The sequence below is a fragment of the Mustelus asterias genome, chromosome 12, assembly GCF_964213995.1.
Source record: "Mustelus asterias chromosome 12, sMusAst1.hap1.1, whole genome shotgun sequence".
NCBI lineage: Eukaryota > Metazoa > Chordata > Chondrichthyes > Carcharhiniformes > Triakidae > Mustelus > Mustelus asterias.
Genome location: NC_135812.1, coordinates 5,959,551 through 5,977,886, shown reverse-complemented (window position 1 = coordinate 5,977,886; position 18,336 = coordinate 5,959,551). Strand labels below are relative to the sequence as shown.

Here is an 18,336-nt window from a genome sequence, read left to right as displayed (position 1 = left end):
TGCAACGTAATTCCAATTGCAATTTGAAGTCCCTAATAGGACTGCCCAACCTCTGAATGGCTTTAAGAAGTATTGGCACCACGTCAGCTGCATTGTGTGGCAGACTTGTACCAGTCTTCAAGATTGTTTTTTTTATATAGATAGAAGTTTTTGTGTGTGGTTTGCTCTGCTAACATCTAATTTTTACATTGTGAAGGACTAGTGTAAAAATATATATGGTCAGCAAAATCATTAGTGAGGGGGAAATGTTCAGAAAAAAAAGCAAGATTAAACCATTTTTAGGATGTCCAATCACTTTATTACCATCACACCGAGGTTCTCTTATTTCTCCCATTTGATAGTGCTGTTGCGAGCCAGTATTTTGGAGAATTGTCAGTGTGTACCTACATATCTGACTATTCTGTGACTCAGCAAATTAGTATTTTTTGGTGCTGCTGTGTTTTGCTTCTATCTTTGGATTTTTTTTCTTCTGTACACCCTTTTTCTTTCACCTCCTCAAGTTAAAGGGCGGCACGGTAGCACAGTGGTTAGCATTGCTGCTTCACAGCTCCAGGGTCCTGGGTTCGATTCCCGGCTCGGGTCACTGTCTGTGTGGAGTTTGTACATTCTCCTCGTGTCTGCGTGGGTTTCCTCCGGGTGCTCCGGTTTCCTCCCACAGTCCAAAGATGTGCGGGTTAGGTTGATTGGCCAGGTTATAAATTGTCCCTGAGATGCGTAGTTAGAGGGATTAGTGGGTAAATATGTGGGGGTAGGGCCTGGGTGGGATTGTGGTCGGTGCAGACTCGATGGGCCGAATGGCCTCCTTCTGCACTGTAGGGTTTCTATGATTTCTATGAAATGCTGAGAAAATCTTTATACCTTGGAAGGAATTAACTTGTAGCTGTTATCACTCTTCCATGGGTTCCAGTCAGATTCCTGTGTACCTTGCCAAAGTGGCCCTTATGAACCAGGGCTGTGAATGTTGGGTTTTCTGACCGTGTGGTTAAACAATCAAGCCTAACTTTGATCTTTCTCGGGTTGCTGGATATTTCCTGCCCCCTGCAACAACCCACGCAAATGTTAGTGCCTGTATGAGTCAGCTGCTGAGAAAATGGGGTAGGTGGATGCATTATTTTCAATACCCAATTTAATGCCAGCCTATATTGCAATTGCATTTGAAAGGGAAAAGAGGGATGATAAAGTGGCGGTTACCACATAGTTCCTCAACTCCACACAGCTTGCTTTCACCTCCTTCCCAAGATCCACAAACAGGTCTGCCCTAGTGGAGCCATTATTTTAGCCTGTTTTTGCCCCATGGAACTTATTTATCCTTCTCTCGATTCTACTGACTGCCTTTCACAGAACTTCCCTTTTGTTCGTTCCCACCTCCACCTTTTCCTGACTCTGTACTTTTAACCTGTTACATCTCATAACATTTTCCAGTTCTGAAGAATGTTCTTCAACTTGAAACGTTAACTCTCTCTTTCTCTCTCCATACAGGCAGAATATATCCAACATTTTTAAATTCTTATTAAAGAGGTAATTTGTGTTTAATCTGATAGGGCTCGTAGGCGGAAAGGTTCACCCCGGAGAATGGGTCTGCAAAAACTCTGGGACTGGTGTTTGGGCATCATACAAATGACATCACTACCCTGGAGAGTTGTTATTGGACGTCTTGGGAGGATAGGACATGGAGAGTTAAAAGGTAAAACAACTTAAAGGAGTAAAGCAAATGAACCTCCTGCGGCATCTTACAATCGTGCACACTGCATATTTATTTAACAGTTTTCCTGATATGTAACTGGAAAATTATTCTTGAAGCATTGGTTCCAGATGTGAGCACTGACTAATGCAGATCATTTTCATAAAGACGCATGTGAAACAGTCAAACATATATATATATTAAGAACAATTTTACCAGACCTGTGCTATTACTCACTAAATTGGCTGATATGTGGTTTTATAAGAGAAATTATGTTCTATCACGTAACCTACAAGATTTTTCCACTATTAGAGAGAACTTTAAGCCAAGCAGAGTTCAGTCATTGGGCGAACACTATAGCAAGATGCTTGTAAATTTTAGGTTGTAGATCAGCATTTTTTTTTGAGCCTGTAAGAATGCAACATACACTCCGTCTATGACACTAATTTTGTTTATATTCTATTTTACCTTTCTTGTATGTGCAGAATTGTTCACCCCCCCCCCCCCCCCCCCCCCTCCTGGATTCTAAGTCCTGGTAGATAGCAGCAGGCTTCATTAAATGGTCCTTGTTCATGTATAGATTAAAGTGGTAGGTTAGAGGGCAGTTTGTTCTATCTTTTTTCATCTGATTTGTAAAAACAATGGAACTTTCTAGCGGGTCTCATTTAGAATCATAGAATCCTCCAGTGCAGAAGGAGGCCATTCGGCCCATCGAGTCTGCACCAACCACAATCCCACCCAGGCCCTATTCCCATAACCCCATGCATTTACCCTAGCTAGTCCCCCTGACACCAACGGGCAATTTAACATGGCCAATCCACCTAATCCGCATATCTTTGGGACTGTGGGAGGAAACCGGAGCACCCGGAGAAAACCCACGCAGATATGGAGAGAATGTGCAAACTCCACACACAGTGATCCAAGCTGGGAATCGAACCCGGGCCCCTGGCACTGAGGCAGCAGTGCTAACCACTGTGCCACCGTGCCAATCTGATAGTGATCAAGAGCAGGAACTATTTATTTTTTGCTAAATTCGGTGAACTGAGGATACTTATATTGCCATAATAGATCAGCTGACTGGGAACAACTGGAAATTGAACTTGCATTTAAGGCTAGAAATTTTAGAATATTGGACCAATGTTTAACCCTTTGATATGAGATTTCTTTACTGGTTAATGGAGACTGATGCCTATATTAATATAGCAGAAAAAGGAATGTTATGCAAATGTTTAACATTCATCTATCTGCCAGTATCCTCAAAAGTGACTTCTAGCCTATTGCAATATACTGGACACAGCAATCAGGAAAGCATTAGTACAAAAGTGCTTTAAAATCCAGTGCATGCTTACGATGCTGTCTCTCCAACTCATGCTGCTTTTTTACACTTCTTGCAGATTGGAGTTGCTTGCTTGGTCGTCGCACTTTGCAGTCCCTCAGCCGGCACCTGAAGGACACTTGCAGAATGTGTGGTATTTCTGCAGCTGATTCTCCAAGCATCCTTAGTGCTTGTTTAGTTGCTATGGAGCCACAGGGATCATTTGTGATAATGCCTGGTAAGAATAGTTTGTGGAATGTAGTTTTTCAGCAGTCTGTTTAACCTGTAAGGAATGCAACATGCTCTTATGATCTGATGTAGTTTTATACCACCTTGGTTTCTTAAATGATTAACGTGCTAAAGAACACAAGTTGTACCTGTATTCTGGTTGGACATCTCGACTCCCATTTGAACAGTGCTCTTGGTGGCCTGGCAGATGTTTTCTATTCACAGTTTATATGTGAAGTGTGTGTGAATTTAATAATTTATGAAAACACATCTACCTGATGGATGGATGGATGAATGTTTTTCAGATTGAGAGGTGTTTTGTAGTTGTGTTCTTCAAGGGCCAGTTTTGAATTTTTAGAAATTACCTAGGCTTGGATGTATGGAGCAGTATTATAACATTTGCAGATGCTACTAAACTTATAGTGTTAGGGTACCAGATCAGAAACTATTCTTAACTGCCAACCTATTGCTATGAGTTCCAATTCAAGCAATGTTCCTTTTATAGATTTAAACTCCTCTTTAAAATTAGTTAGCAAAACACAGGTATACTTTCTTGTCTTAGGTTAACAGTCCTGGAGCTTTCAGAACATCTCTTGAGAGAGACTGAAAAGCATCTGTTTCCTTTCGGCAGCCCATGCGGCAACTACTTGTATTTTAAAACAGTATTTCTTCCCTCGAGCTTATTTCCTCCCATTAAGCACATGACACTGCCCCTGTCAATCAACCTAATCCAAACTCTACACTGAAACCCTTGGGGGAGTCCCATATAAACACAAAAGCATTAGCTCTGCTTAAAACAAACACTCCAGGTCTAAAATGAGTACTTATCCTGTCCTCCCAGCTACCAGTTTAAAGGTTTTGCTAGACAACTTGGCACCCTGTAAAACAGATCTGAATTCTAAACATACCCCTTATGAGACATACATACATATATTTCCTAAAGGCACAGTACCATCACAATATGAATAAGAACATAAGAACCAGGGGCAGGAGTAGGTCATCTGACCCCTCGAGCCTGCTCCGCTATTCAAATGTTGGGAGTGTGACTGTGTTAACTGGACGTGCAGATAATTTGTTATGTAGTTTGTTAAAAAAAAATGTTTGTCATTTATGAGCAATTGCCTCTACATTGAAACTGTCCCACTTATTTTCATTCGGCATGGCTGCAATCTAAAATACAGTATTTGTTGTAGAGTGGAACTGAGGAAACTGTCTGTGTGACAGAACGTGAATTTTTGTTGTGCTTCTTGTACAGACACAAGGACTGTGAAAAGGAATGAATTCAAAAAGGATTTAAATATCTACTAAAAGTAAATGTGTTTGAGAAATACTTGTATTGTGGAGCGCCCTATTATGTTGCCAAAACATCTGAAGAGTGCTTCACAAATTTGTTTTTGAAGTGCAGTTACTGTTAATGGAAGCGACCATTATATAATGTCTCTGAGAAGCAATGACTTGTTTAGAGTGGCTAAAGGAGGGGTGTTGGGCAAGGTGCTGGGAGTCCAAAGATGTGCGGGTTAGGTTGATTGGCCATGCTAAAAATTGCCCCTTAGAGTCCTGAAATGCGTAGGTTAGAGGGATTAGCGGGTAAATATGTAGGGATATGGGGGTAGGGCCTGGGTGGGATTGTGGTCGGTGCAGACTCGATGGGCTGAATGGCCTCCTGCACTGTAGGGTTTCTATGATTTCTATGAACTCCATACTTTTTTCAAATAGTGCCATGAAATCTTCAGCACTGACAAATTATTGCCTTTATTTTACAGCAGAATGAGAGTGCACAATATGGAAATTGTTAAATCTTTTCTAGTTCTGGTAATTAAAATCAGGGTTCAGAGTGTATTTTAACTCCATGTGCAGAGAGAATGTGTTGCAGATTTCTCTAAGCTTTCAGCAAATAGTGTTTTCAACTTTTTTTCAATTGAACACTGGTGTGAACCACATGAGCCAATTAGTTGCATCAAAGAGCTGAACGTTCTTTTGAACTGGATGTTCATATCTTGAAGTAATTAGAAAGAAACTTGTTTGGTCTATTGTTGGGTACTTAACAGAAAATCTTTGTTTTGAACTATAAGTTTATGACTAAGTTGTGTTTTATAAATGTTCCTGCAGATTCTGTGTCAGTTGGATCAGTGTTTGGTCGTGGTACATCACTCAACATGCAGACATCACAGCTGAGCACTCCGCAGGATACATCGTGCACTCACATCCTCGTGTTCCCTACTTCTGCTATGGTGCAGGTGCCAACTGGGAGCTACGAAATAAACGTTGGTTAGTCATGTTGTGTGTTATCCGTTGCTGTTGTATCAGCTGGATTCTTACAGTGCATTTCCAAAGTTTGAATTGGGGCATAATCTCTTGTTCTTGTTTTGGCTCTTTTGATTTATGGAATGAACCCTGTCTAGTTAATGGTGGCTCAGCTGGTGCATCAATACCTGATGGTGGTGAATCGCTGAATATCGGTTTAGATAGATGTGTTTCACTTTTAAATGATTGGATTGATTCTGAAGCAGAAACTAACTGGCTTTAGAATCATAGAGCGCAGAAGAAGCCCTTCGGCCTATTGAATCCACACTGTCACATTAGAAGCACCTGAACTCCCACCTACTCTCATCTGCACTTGGCCCATAGTCCCCTCTAAGATATCATCTCTCCTTACTGCAGTAACTGATTCCTTAACTAATAATACAATGTCTCCTCTTGCCTTCCCTGTCTTGCCTGAAGATTCTATATCCCGGAATGTTGAGTTGCCAGTCGTGTCCTTCCTTTAACCATGTCTCTGGCTACTGTATCACACTTCCACGTGTCAATCATCGTCCTTAACTCATCCGTTTTACCTGCAATACCCCTGGTGTTAAAGTAGAGGCCATCCAGCGTGGCCTTAGTCCTTAATACAGCTGCACTTCCTCTGACTGCTTTGTTTTGCTGTATGATTCCGTGTCCTTGTTCTGCTAACAGTCTGTGTCCCCTCTCTCTGCCAAATTAGTTTTAACTCCTAACAGCACTAAGAAAATGTCTCGCAAGGATGTTAGCCCCGTTCTGGTTCAGATGTAGACTGTCCCGCTTGTATAGGTCCCACCTTCCCCAGAAATGGTCCCAGTGATCCAGGAATCTAAAACCCTCTCTCCTGCACCAACTGTTAAGGCCTTGCCTTTATTCCTTTTTTCTTGGCTGCTGCAATGGCTCCATGAGTTGATCTAATAACTAGTTCAGCTCTTCATATCCAAGAAGGCGCTGGGTTCAGTATCTGATCCTTGTTAGCTTATTACAGCTGGAGTAACAGCAGGGGTGCTACATTTGGCTTCAATACATCATAGTTTGTGGTGGGTGAAAAACTAGAACCATGCTTGTATTTAGATCAGTTGCAGATATGGAGGGAGAAATGGCAGATGGAGTTTAACGTGGGCAAAGTGTTGCACTTTGGGAGATCAAACGTTAAGGTTAAGTATACAGTTAATGGTAGGAGTCTGAATAGCATTGATGTAGAGAGGGATCTTGGGTTCAAGTCCATTGCTCCCTGAAAGTGACCACACAAGTAGATAGGGTGGTAAAGAAGGCGTATGGCATGCTTGCCTTTATTGGTCAGGACATTGAGCACAAGAGTCAGGATGTCATGTTGCAGCTTTATAAAACTTTGGTTAGGCCACATTACATGAAGGATGTGGAGGCTTTGGAGAGGGCGCAGAAGAAGTTTACCAGGATGCTGCCTGGATTAGAGGATATGAGCTATAAGGAGAGGCTGGACAAACTAGAGTTGTTTTCTCTGGAGCAGCAGAGGCTGAGGGGAGACCTGAAAGAAGTCTATAAAATTATAAAGGGCATAGATAGGGTTGACAGTCAGAATCCTTTTCCCAGAGTTGAAATGTCTAATACTGGAGGCATGCATTTAAGGTGAGGCAGGCAAAGTTCAAAGGAGATGTGAGGGACAAGTTGGTAGGTGCTTGGAACACGCTGCCAGGGGTGCTGGTGGAGGCAGATATAAAAGGGGTGTTTAAGGGGCTTTTAAATAAGCATGTGAATATGCAGGGAATAGAGGGATATGGACCAAGGGCAGGAGAAGGAATTAGTTTAATTTAGCGTTGTGTTCGGCACAGCATCGTGGGCCGAAGGGTCTGTTTCTGTGCTGCACTGTTCTATGTTTCAGTGAAATTACCTCTCATTCTTCTAAATTCCAATGAGTTGAGTCCCAACCTGTTTAATCTTTCCTCAAGAAAATCCCTCATACCAGGGATCATCCTAGTGATCCTTCTCTGTGCTGCCTCCAATGAAATAATATCTTTCATTCGCAAGGAGACTAAAACGGCTCACTTTTCCAGATGTGGTCTCATCAGTACTTTGTACAGATGCAGCAAGAGTTCCCTACTCTTATACTCCAACTCCCTTGAAATAAATGGCAACATTCCATTAGCCTTCCTGATTACCTGCTGCACCTGTATCCTAACTGTTTTGTGTACAAGTCCCTTTGTATTGCAACTTTCTACTGTTTTTCTCCATTTAAATAATTCTCTTGTTCTCCTCCCTTCCAAGATGAATAACTTCACATTTTCTCATATTCTCCATTTGCCAACTTCTCGTCCACTTTACTAAACCTATCAACGTCTCTTTTAAACTGTATCCCTCTTGCAACTTGCCATTCCACCTATTCTTGTCATCTGCAAATTTAGCTACAGTACATTTGCTTCCTGCCCCATAAGTCATTAAAATATAGTATAAACAATTGGGGTCCCAGCACTGATCCCTGAGGAACTCCACTGGGTTACAGGTTGCCAATCTGAAAAAGAACCTCTTATCCCCACTTGCTCTTTCTTGCCCATTAGCCTATTCTCTCTCTCCATGGCTACCTCCAATGCCATGGGCGCTAATGACTTAAGCTTTTGTGAGATACATTGTCTAACGCCTTCTGGAAGTCCCCTCAACCCACTCTGGTTGAGACTTCCTTGAAAAACTCTAGACACGATTTCCCTGACACGAAGCCATGCTGACTCTGCTCGATTAGATTATGGCTTTATGCTGCTGTTCTTTAATAATTGATTCCAACATTTTTCCAACAACAGATGTTCAGCTAATTGGCTGAAAATTGCCAGCTTTTTGCCTCCCTTTTTGAATAGGGATGTCACATTGGCAGTTCTCCAATTTTCTGGTACTTGTCCAGAATCCAAGGATTTTAGGAAAATTGCAGCCAATGCATCCACTATCTCTGTAGCTACTACTTTTAAGATCCTAGCATGCAAGCCATCTGGGCCAGGGGACTTGACCAGCCTTTAGCCCCATTAATTCTATCTAATACTACTCTAGTGATAGTACTTAATTCCTTCCCCATATTCTTTCGTATTAATGGGATGTTTGCAGTGTCCTCCACCATAAAGACTGACACAAAATATCTGTTAAACTCCTCTGCCATTTCCTTTTTCCCCATAACTATCTCACCAGATTCATTCTCTCTTCCTTTTTATATATTTAAAGGTGCTCTTATTGTCAGTTTTTATATTGCTGGCTACTTTGCCCTCGTAGATTATTTTTATCTATATTTATTATCCTTTTAGTCCTCTGTTGTTGGATTCTGAATTTATCCCAGTCTTTGGGGCTATCACTGATTTTTCTTCCAACTCTCCTTACCTTCCTTGGTAACATGGTTGGTTGGTTTAATATATTTTTGCTGAGAGTCATGAATTTCCTCCTTAAATGTCTGCCACTGCTTGCTTACTGTCTTTCCTGCTGATCTATCCGCCCAGTCCACACTAGCTCACTCTACCTTCATTTCGTTGTCATTCCCTTTAGTTATGCTAAATACAGTTGGTTCCGATCCAGGTTTCTCATTCTCAAACTGAGTATTAAATTCTATCATGTTATGATCATTACTTTTTAGGGGATCATTTACTCTGAGATCATTTATCAAACCTGTCTCATTACACATTCCCACTCACCTGAAGAAGGGGCTTGGAGCTCCGAAAGCTTGTGTGGCTTTTGCTACCAAATAAACCTGTTGGACTTTAACCTGGTGTTGTTAAACTTCTTACTGTGTTTACCCCAGTCCAACGCCGGCATCTCCACATCATCATTACACATCATCATTACACATTACCAGATCTAAAATAGCCTGTTCCCTGGTTGGCTCCATGACATATTGCTCTAAGAAACTATTCAATGTGCTCTATGAATTTGTTGTTGTCGCTACCCTTTCGAACTTGATTCACCCAATCAACATTAAGGTTGAAGTCACCCATAGTTGTTGCTTTATTTTTACATGTTCCGATTACTTAGTTTATATCCTTTCCTACACCATGGCTGCTGTTTGGTAGGATAGTGTATAGACTCCCCAATGTCCTCTTGCCCTTGCTGTTTTGTTACCTCCACCCAAATGGACTTTACATCATCTCTTACTAACAATACTACCCCACCACATTTCTCTTCCCGCCTGTCTTTCCGAAAGGTCAAATATCCCTGATGATTGAAGAATACTTGGGGATTGATAATTGAGGTTGGAGAAGAGGCATACGGACTCAATGTTAACTCAGTTTCTTTCTCCACAGATGCTGTGTTTTTCCAGTGGAGTATCTTGGTGTTGCTCTGAATTATTTAGCCACATCTGCTGGTGATAGCTAAATTGAACTCTTCACTGGACCATCTGTCTTTGAACCTACTTTTTTAATTTGGTCTGGGATGAATGAAGTGGTGTCACTTTTAAGTTTCTAAGTAACTGAACAACTTTCGCTATCGAGTCGATTGCAACAGGTCACAGAGAAAATGCTGAGCGTTTATAAGTTGTTTTTGAATCTTGTACTTTATTCTGACCTACCTCCCTTTGATTTGATTTGCAGAGGAAATGGGGATCTTTGAACTACTGGACCCAGATGTTGATCTCATAATTAACTTGCCAGCATCTCCATCCACTTCACCGGTACATTCACCAGGCTCTCATTACCCACACGGTGGTGATACTGGCAAGGTGAGGCTTTTCTGTCATCATCACATTTGTTCCACCTTTTAAAACATTTCAACCTAAGTCACTTTATTGGATACAGAGGGGAGGTTTATTTGGTGCATTTTTGTTTTTCTTTTATTAGTTTAGGGATATGCGTGTCACTGGTTAGGCCATCACTTAATTGCCCATCCCCTGAGAAGGTGGTGAGCTGCCTTCAACTGCTACAGTCCCTGAGGTGTCGGTGCAGCCACAGTGCTGTGGTTGTTCATTTGTTAGGGATCTGCCATCTTTTTCTTTGCCTCTTTTCCCCTAATAATATGTTTCTTAAATAATTCAAAGTTCTGCTCTCTCCTATCCTGCCTGGAAGAGCTTTCCACATTTTGATTAACCTTTTTAAAAAAAAAAGTAGTTTCTTGCTGATGATCTTGAATTTGCGCTGTTTCAATTTGACTCTCTGTCCCTTTATAATGCTGTCGGGGTCATTATTTTGGATGTCTCCTTTTCATATAACATCTCCTTTCTTTTCAAGGAGAAAAGTACAATTTTCTTTAGATTTCCTTGGAATTGTCTCCCTTTCCGACCCCCTTGCTCCCAGTTTTCCTCGTTTTCAATGAATCCATGATGTGTGCTGACATTTATTGAGTGGTACAGCATGCCTACTGAGTGGTACAGCATGCCATCAGAAGATTATGACAGGTGCCACACTCCAGTGTGATTAAATTGTCTTGGGCAAAGTTTCTGCTAACTCAGGACCTCTGGGCTCTGATATGTTAACAAGGAGGTGGTGGAATTGTGCCAGAAACGGAAATCGTTGCCACAAGCATTCTCCCATAAAGTTTACATACAGTCAAGTGTTAACTCTTAAGATGTTTGCTTTTTCTGGGCCATGTTTAATGGCCTTTTCTCAATTTCTACCTCCTTTTGTGCCTGGCTCAAGAAAAAGTTGAAAGTCTTGCAGCAGATTTCTCTCGTGCTTTTAGATTACATGTGCCATTTCAATCTCGGGTTATATTTTGAAAGTAACAACAAAACTTGGCTGAAGTATAAGATTGTGGCAGGTGCTAAAATATTGCAGTTGCCCATCAATAATGTTTTTGTTTGCGTTCCATACTCTTTAAAGTTACTTCACAATTCCCAATGACATGCGTGTGGTGCGTAAATTATCCAGGAGAGAGGATAAGTGAAGTAAGGTTTATGGAGAAGTTCTGCTCAAAAAAACAGCTAATGGATAGCTGAACTGTAAAATTCTGTGTGTGTGACAGTTGTGCTGATTTATCTGGTCCGATCTTAAGCTCCCGCTCATTCCGCCATTGGTGCATTTAAGTTGCTGTGTGTAACATCGACAAAATGTGCTGCAGCAACTGAACAAGATTTCCACAGCAGCACCTCCAAAACCCCTGACCTCGGTCACCCAAAGGAACAAGGAGAGGGGAATGCCCGTTGACTCTGGATTCCATTGTCCCTCCCTGCACCACTTCACTCCAACTCAACTTGGATGTGTATCACTGCTCCTGTGTCAAAATTCTATAAACTCCCCATCCTCATCCTAAAAGTTCTGTGGGAGACAATGACTAAGTGGTATTGTCACTGGACCTGTCATCCAGAGACCCAGTGTAATACTCTGGGGATCTGGGTTCAAATCCCACCACAGGAGAAGGTTAATTTGAATTCACTAAAAATCTGGAATTAAATGTCTAATAACTATGATGCCATTCTCGATTGTCGTAAAAACTAATGTCCTTTTAGCTAAGGAAATCTGCCATCCTTACTTGGTCTGGCTTGCATGTGACTCCAGATCCGCAGCATTTGATTATCTTTTAACTGCCCTCTGAAATGACTAAGCAAGCCACTCAGTTCAAAGGCAATCAGGAATGGGCAATAAATGCTGTCCCAGCCAGTGATGCCCACATCCATTGAATAAAAAAAAAGTATCTACCACTTTCTTGAGCGGATGGACAGTGGAAAATTCTATTCTCCTTCTGCATTATTCAATTGTGAGGATATATATTACCCCAAGTTATTCAGTTGTTTGAAAACCTAATAGTCATTTCATCCTATAAACTAGCAATGACCACAAATTACTGGGCGGCATGGTGGTATAGTGGTCAGCACTGCTGTCTCTCAGTGCCAGGGACCCGGGTTCGATTCCCGGTTTGGATCACTGTCTGTGTGGAGTCTGCGTGTTCTCCCCGTATCTGCGTGGGTTTCCTTTGGGTGCTCCAGTTTCCTCCCACAGTCTGAAAGATGTGCTGGTTAGGTGCATTGACCTGAACAGGCGCCGGAATGGGGCAACTAGGGGAATTTCACAGTAACTTCATTGCAATGTTAATGTAAGCCTTACTTGTGACAAATAAATAAACTTTACTTTAAATTACCTGCTGCAATCTGTCAATTATCAGAACTAATTTGTTGTTAATTTTTCAGGGCCAGTGCACAGACCGGCAGGAATCTCATGATGAAGTAACCATTTTGCAGCAGCCCCTGGCACTAGGATATTTTGTCTCGACAGCTAAGGCTGGGCCACTTCCTGACTGGTTTTGGTCGGCCTGCCCTCAAGCACAGAACCAATGTCCGCTTTTCCTCAAGGTAAGCCAAGGCACTTTCTGCATGTATTGTTTTGGAAACCTGGGGAGAGTTTGAAGGTCAGTTTGTCCTCTGGAATAAATCACCATTAAACCTTGCTGACTGTTTAGATGACACTTGCTGCTAGTTAGTGTGGAGCAGTAAGTTGCTCTCCAATGTGGACCTGCATCCCTGGTTAACTACCAAAGGCGCTTTTTATCCCCCAGACTTGCTAGGAGTGTACTTTTCTGGAACACAATCTTGCTAATAAACAAACAATTTTGTCATCATCCCTCCCATCTGCTGTTCAATATTTATTGTTCAAAATTTGGGGGGAAAATCAAGTTGAGTAGGGGTGAAACACAGTGAGTAGGCAGAAATGCCTGGGTGTTACCCATACATTGTGATGAAACCCTCCCAAATGAAAGGGCCAGGTAGCGATCTCTCTTGTTTTAGAATGGACAGAAAGCATGAGATTTCACCTTAAGCAATCCATCACGCAAACCAGCCTCCCATCCATTGACTCTGTCTACACTTCCCACTGCCTCGACGAAGCAGCCAGCATAATTAAGTTCCCCATGCTCCCCTCCCTTCCGCCGCCTTCCGTCAGGAAAAAGATACAGAAGTCTGAGGTCACGTACCAGTCGACTCAACAGCTTTTTCCCTGCTGCCATCAGACTTTTGAATGGACTTCCCTTGCATTAAGTTGATCTTTCTCCACACCCTAGCTATGACTGTAACACTACATTCTGCACTCTCTTGTTTCCTTCTGTATGAACGGTCTGTTTTGTTTGTATAGCGCGCAAGAAACAATATATTTCACTATGTTAATACATGTGACAATAATAAATCAAATCAAAAACAATAGATGGAGTGCAGATATTTTGCTTTCGGGGATGTCAGCAAAGGAGAAACTATTGTTTCCTGTCTGGTGTGCTCTAAAGTAAAAGTTGATGGTGGAACAATTAACTTACTTTATAAATTCAAGGACAAATCCGTAACTTCTGTTGAAATTTATAACATTAAAATAAATGTTACACCTACTACTGTAGTTACTTTAAGAATGAATTGCTGACAATGACTGCTGCCATCTAGTGGAAGCTATTGTAATGCAGTAAGACGTGGAGCTCGATCATGTACAAACCTATAGGAATTTAATTTATTTTTGGCTTCCAGGCCTCGTTGCACCTCCATGTGCCTTCAGTGCATTCGGATGAGTTGCTTCATAGTAAGCACTCCCACCCACTTGATTCAAACCAGACCTCTGATGTGCTCAGGTATGGGATACTGTATTATTATGGAATTAAGTTAGAAGTAATTTTGGAGGGCTTAGATTGCTTTTAGCTATTTCTCACTGTGTCGCATTATTGAGCCTTCACCCCAATCTCGTGGGAAAATGAAATACCTGACTGTAAAATTGAACATAAATGGTCTCTTATATGTAGGTTGTGTGTGAAGGTAACGATTTGGGAATCTCTCAAAACAGATAAAGTTTTATTAGTGTCACGTTTGAAGATGAGAGGCAAGTTCTGAATAGTGTTTTGATGAATGTAAATCCTCCTTCCAGCACCAGGCCAGTTATTTATCACCTTTCAGTTTGGTTGGATGTTAGCACAGAATGGCTGACATGTTTGCACACAGCATTGCACTGTGTGAGAAACGTTGATGCGTTTCAACTGTACTCTCAGAAGCTGTTTCAGAGGTAGCCTGACAGCTTATTTGTGTTTCTATTTGTGTTCCTTTGTGCAGTTGCTTCATCAGCAGTTAAAAGGAATTCCAAATTAGATGTATTTGTGGCTTGTGGTATACAGGGGAATTGTTTCGATCTCTGTAGAGACCACTAACATTTTAAACAAAAATTGAACTTGCCGTTAATGGCTGAAAGGATGACACAAGATTTCATGTCTGAGACTTTTTATGGTAACAAACAAACTAGGAGCAACATTGACTAAATACTTTGCGTAGGCAACTTCTACTTTAAACTACCAAACAGAACTTCCTTTTTTTTTACTGTTAATACAACTGAGAATTCCACAATTATACTTCCTACCATTGCTTACATCGACATTCAATTTTCCCAGAATGACTCTGAGATTCTCAGGTCCTTTTCCTTTTCTTTCCCAGTCTGGTAACTTTTAACCTCAGAACTGTCTTCCAATGTGAGGGTTCCTCCTGGTGATTCTTCCTCTAGTGCAAACTAGGCGGATCATTCAGCCTTGTTTCAAATCCTCACAGATTTGATCTTTTCTGTCTGGATGCGAGCACCTACCTGCATTTTTTGCTTGGTGAACCATTGAGACTTGCGGCCTCTAGCTGCTCTCTCTCTGCTCCTAGCAGACTACTTGTGACTGTTTCTAGGGGCATCTTATAAATCCTTATCCTCTAAAAGCTCATCTCCATGTCAATGTTAATCACATGGGCCTTGTATCCAGGTAGAAATGCTGATTAGTTATCCTTTAAACCCCAACTCTTATTTATCTTGCAAGTAAATATTCATAGAATCCATATGGTGCATCCCACCCAGGCCCTATCCCCGCAACCCCACAGATTTACCCCACTATAACCCCCTGGGACACTAGGGGGCAATTTACCATTTAACATGTTGATGGAAGGTGTTGTTGACAGTTTGGCCACTGGACTCCAGACCTCATTACAGCCTTTATCCAAACATGAATCATAGAATCCCTCCAGTGCAGAAAGAGGCTATGCAGCCCATTGAGTCTGCACCAACTCTCCAGGAGAACATCCCACCCAGGCACCCTCCCCCCGGTCCCTGCATATAGACTGTTTAAAACATAACTGTTTATGACTGGACATTCTCAACACCTTTCTAGGACTTGGAGACTAACATTCTAACCACTGTAAACACAGATGCTTCTGTTATTGTTTCCACCTTGCACCTTCTTCCAGCAAACAACCAGGTCTCCCTTTGATCTTGAACAGTCCTGTTGTTTGACAGACTTCAGAAAAGATCACATGACCCATTCATGTTGCTTTAAACTATAAAGACACAATCCCAATATGTATTTTATAAAACTGTTTTTGTAATTGCAACAAGTTGAGACCTGCTTGACCTTGTAAATATTTCCTTTTTTTCTAAAATGCCTTTGAATTCCAGGTTTGTTCTAGAACAATACAACGCTCTTTCTTGGCTGACCTGTGACCCTGCCACCCAGGACCGTCGCTCCTGCCTCCCTGTTCATTTTGTGGTGCTGACGCAACTGTACAACTTCATCACAAGCATGTTGTAGACCTTGCCAGGGAGCTGCGGGGGTCCAGGACTAATTCTTGGAAAAGGGATATCGTTTGAGAGGATCATCGAGAGCAGGATTCGGTAGGAAGGGAAGCGTACATTACTCATGGAGAACTCGGAGGGATTCTTGGAATTGGGTCTGAAGGACCCCAGGATGCCCTCCTTAATTGCTTAGTGGGTTTTAAAGCCACAGGCAGTTATCCAAAAATGCCTGCATCTTAATTTATTGTAAGTTTTTAAATGTTGTATAAATTGTCTTATATTTTGTATTTTTTTTTAATTTTTCAAGAAGGTCTATACTACCTTCAGGCTTTAAAGCATTTGTTGTACTAAATATCTATAATCGTCTTAAAAGTTTGCAGTAGGTTGCTATAAAGTTGGGGGAGGGAGAGCAGCAAATATCTATTGGCTCAGTGTACATTTTAGTAGGGGTGGGGTTAGTGTTAACCATACCTTGTGTGTGGTGAAAATGCAGCAAAGCTGTGGATGCAGAGTACTTGTACAGTAAATATGTTCACTGTGTTTATAACTGAAAAGTACATCTTATAGCATTTCTTATCATGCATTGTGAAGCCAGCGCTAAAAGGGGATGGGTTGGGGGATGGGGTAGGGAACGGGACTGCAGAGGAGGAGGAGGAGGACTGCTCTGGTCAAGGTCAGTCCCAATGACCTGCCTATTTGTATATAAAAAAAGTCAGTAACTTTAATTTGTTACTACTGTATAAAAAAAAATTGTGCAGAATGGTAACTAAATTTTGTAGCAACAGAATTTTTTTTCCAAAATTGAATCAATGCAATGCAGGTGTGTTGGTCTGTTGTAGTGTTAAGGTTTTTAGGCCAGACTCTTATCATTGTCTGAACTTAATGATGATGGCTTTAGTAAATGGACCGCTTGACTGATCCAGGTACCACCTTCCAGAGAAAGTCATAAAAGTATGCTTTCTCATTTGTTGTTCTCCGTTTTATATTGTGATTTAATAATCACCAGACCTGATACTTTTTCCATTATCAGACTGCATAGCTCCTTGATTTATTTTTGTATAAAATATAGCAAAAGTCTTTTCACCACTGTTAATCATCTCTCTGTACAATTATAGGAATATTGCAAAGTATTGGAGTGACTTGTTATTTTTAAAAAGAGCTTCAGCACTCAATTGTGGGTAACACAGATTAAGGTACAGGTCTTCAAGGGAGGGGAGAGCAATGTTTAAAAAAAAAACAGGGGAACTGGTGGATTCTTAAGATTTACCACCTGGAAATCTGTCTTTGCAACACTTTATTGCCCCTATGTCATGTTACACTCTAAGCTCTACTCTTTTTGCGGAGGTTTTCTTTTTGGAAGGTTATATTTCTCAGTACGTTTTAATGATTGGTCAATTTCCTATGTAGACACAGTGCCTTTTTAACAACCTAAAATTTTTAAACATGCCTGAAGTAAAATGTACATTTTGATAAAATGATTTAGTGTTAAGTACAACTAATTAAATGGAGTAAATAGTTTGAAGCTAAAGTAAAGGGTGTTTTAATTTTAGCAAGTGAAATTCAAAGCCATCACTTCAGAGACACGTTCGCCTGCAATGGAATTTGAAAGAAAGCCAGCAGAGTTGATTTCATGACACGTGATTAGTCAATCTCCTGTGGTGTTACACATGTTGAGTCAAGACCAATTGTAGACTCCAGCTGAAAGAGGATAGGGAAGAGGATAATTGGACCTGGTAGTGCAAATGAAATTCAATCCTCATTTTAAAGTCACATGTTCTGCCCTTTTTAATATTCCTATTATAAATGCCTGCATCAACATGAAACTGTCTGGTTAAACATGTCAGTCTGTAATTATACCCTCCTGCCAGTGGTGATGCTATAATACTTGCACTTGGAGAGGAAGATGTAATCACAGCCTGATCAATGTACATAGACAATTTTCCTTATAAATATGGACATGAGAACCTGTGATGGAAAGAGTTCACAGGAAGCGTGTGCAGATAGATTTCTAATATTTTATATCTGAGTATGTGTGCAACATAAACTTTAACATGCAGTAAATAAAAGTACGAAAACTCCTAATTGTATTTTAACCTGTCAACAGTGAGACCAGAACAGTTTTGAACTGAAAATATTTTAAAATAAATTCTAAAAATTTCCGAGTTTACAACTGTGCTTCTAGCATCCATGAATTTAAAATTAATTTATTAAATTACCAGTTGAATAGTCCCCGGCAGAAACATGCAATTCAATTTCATCTTAGAAAATTAGATAAAAATTTGATTAAGTACATTTTTTTAAATGATGAATTTGTGGCGAGTGGTGGGTGTCCCAGGTCACTTATCTGAGTTGTTCACACCTGGATATCGCAGGAAGTCTTTGATCAGGTTTCTGTG

General features: G+C 41.0%; 1 protein-coding gene across 1 annotated transcript in view; it reads left to right on the top strand.

The window, feature by feature from the left end:
• The window catches only part of med13a (mediator complex subunit 13a), a 174,486-nt gene extending 157,026 nt beyond the window's left edge, over positions 1-17,460 (top strand). Inside the window, exons 25-31 of the mRNA XM_078224634.1 lie at positions 1,542-1,684; positions 3,076-3,234; positions 5,334-5,492; positions 10,040-10,167; positions 12,568-12,729; positions 13,882-13,982; positions 15,824-17,460. Of these exons, the coding sequence (XP_078080760.1) occupies positions 1,542-1,684; positions 3,076-3,234; positions 5,334-5,492; positions 10,040-10,167; positions 12,568-12,729; positions 13,882-13,982; positions 15,824-15,956 (985 nt within the window). The 3' untranslated portion in view covers positions 15,957-17,460. The remainder of the gene's footprint in view (positions 1-1,541; positions 1,685-3,075; positions 3,235-5,333; positions 5,493-10,039; positions 10,168-12,567; positions 12,730-13,881; positions 13,983-15,823) is intronic.
• The last annotated feature ends 876 nt before the right edge of the window (positions 17,461-18,336 follow it).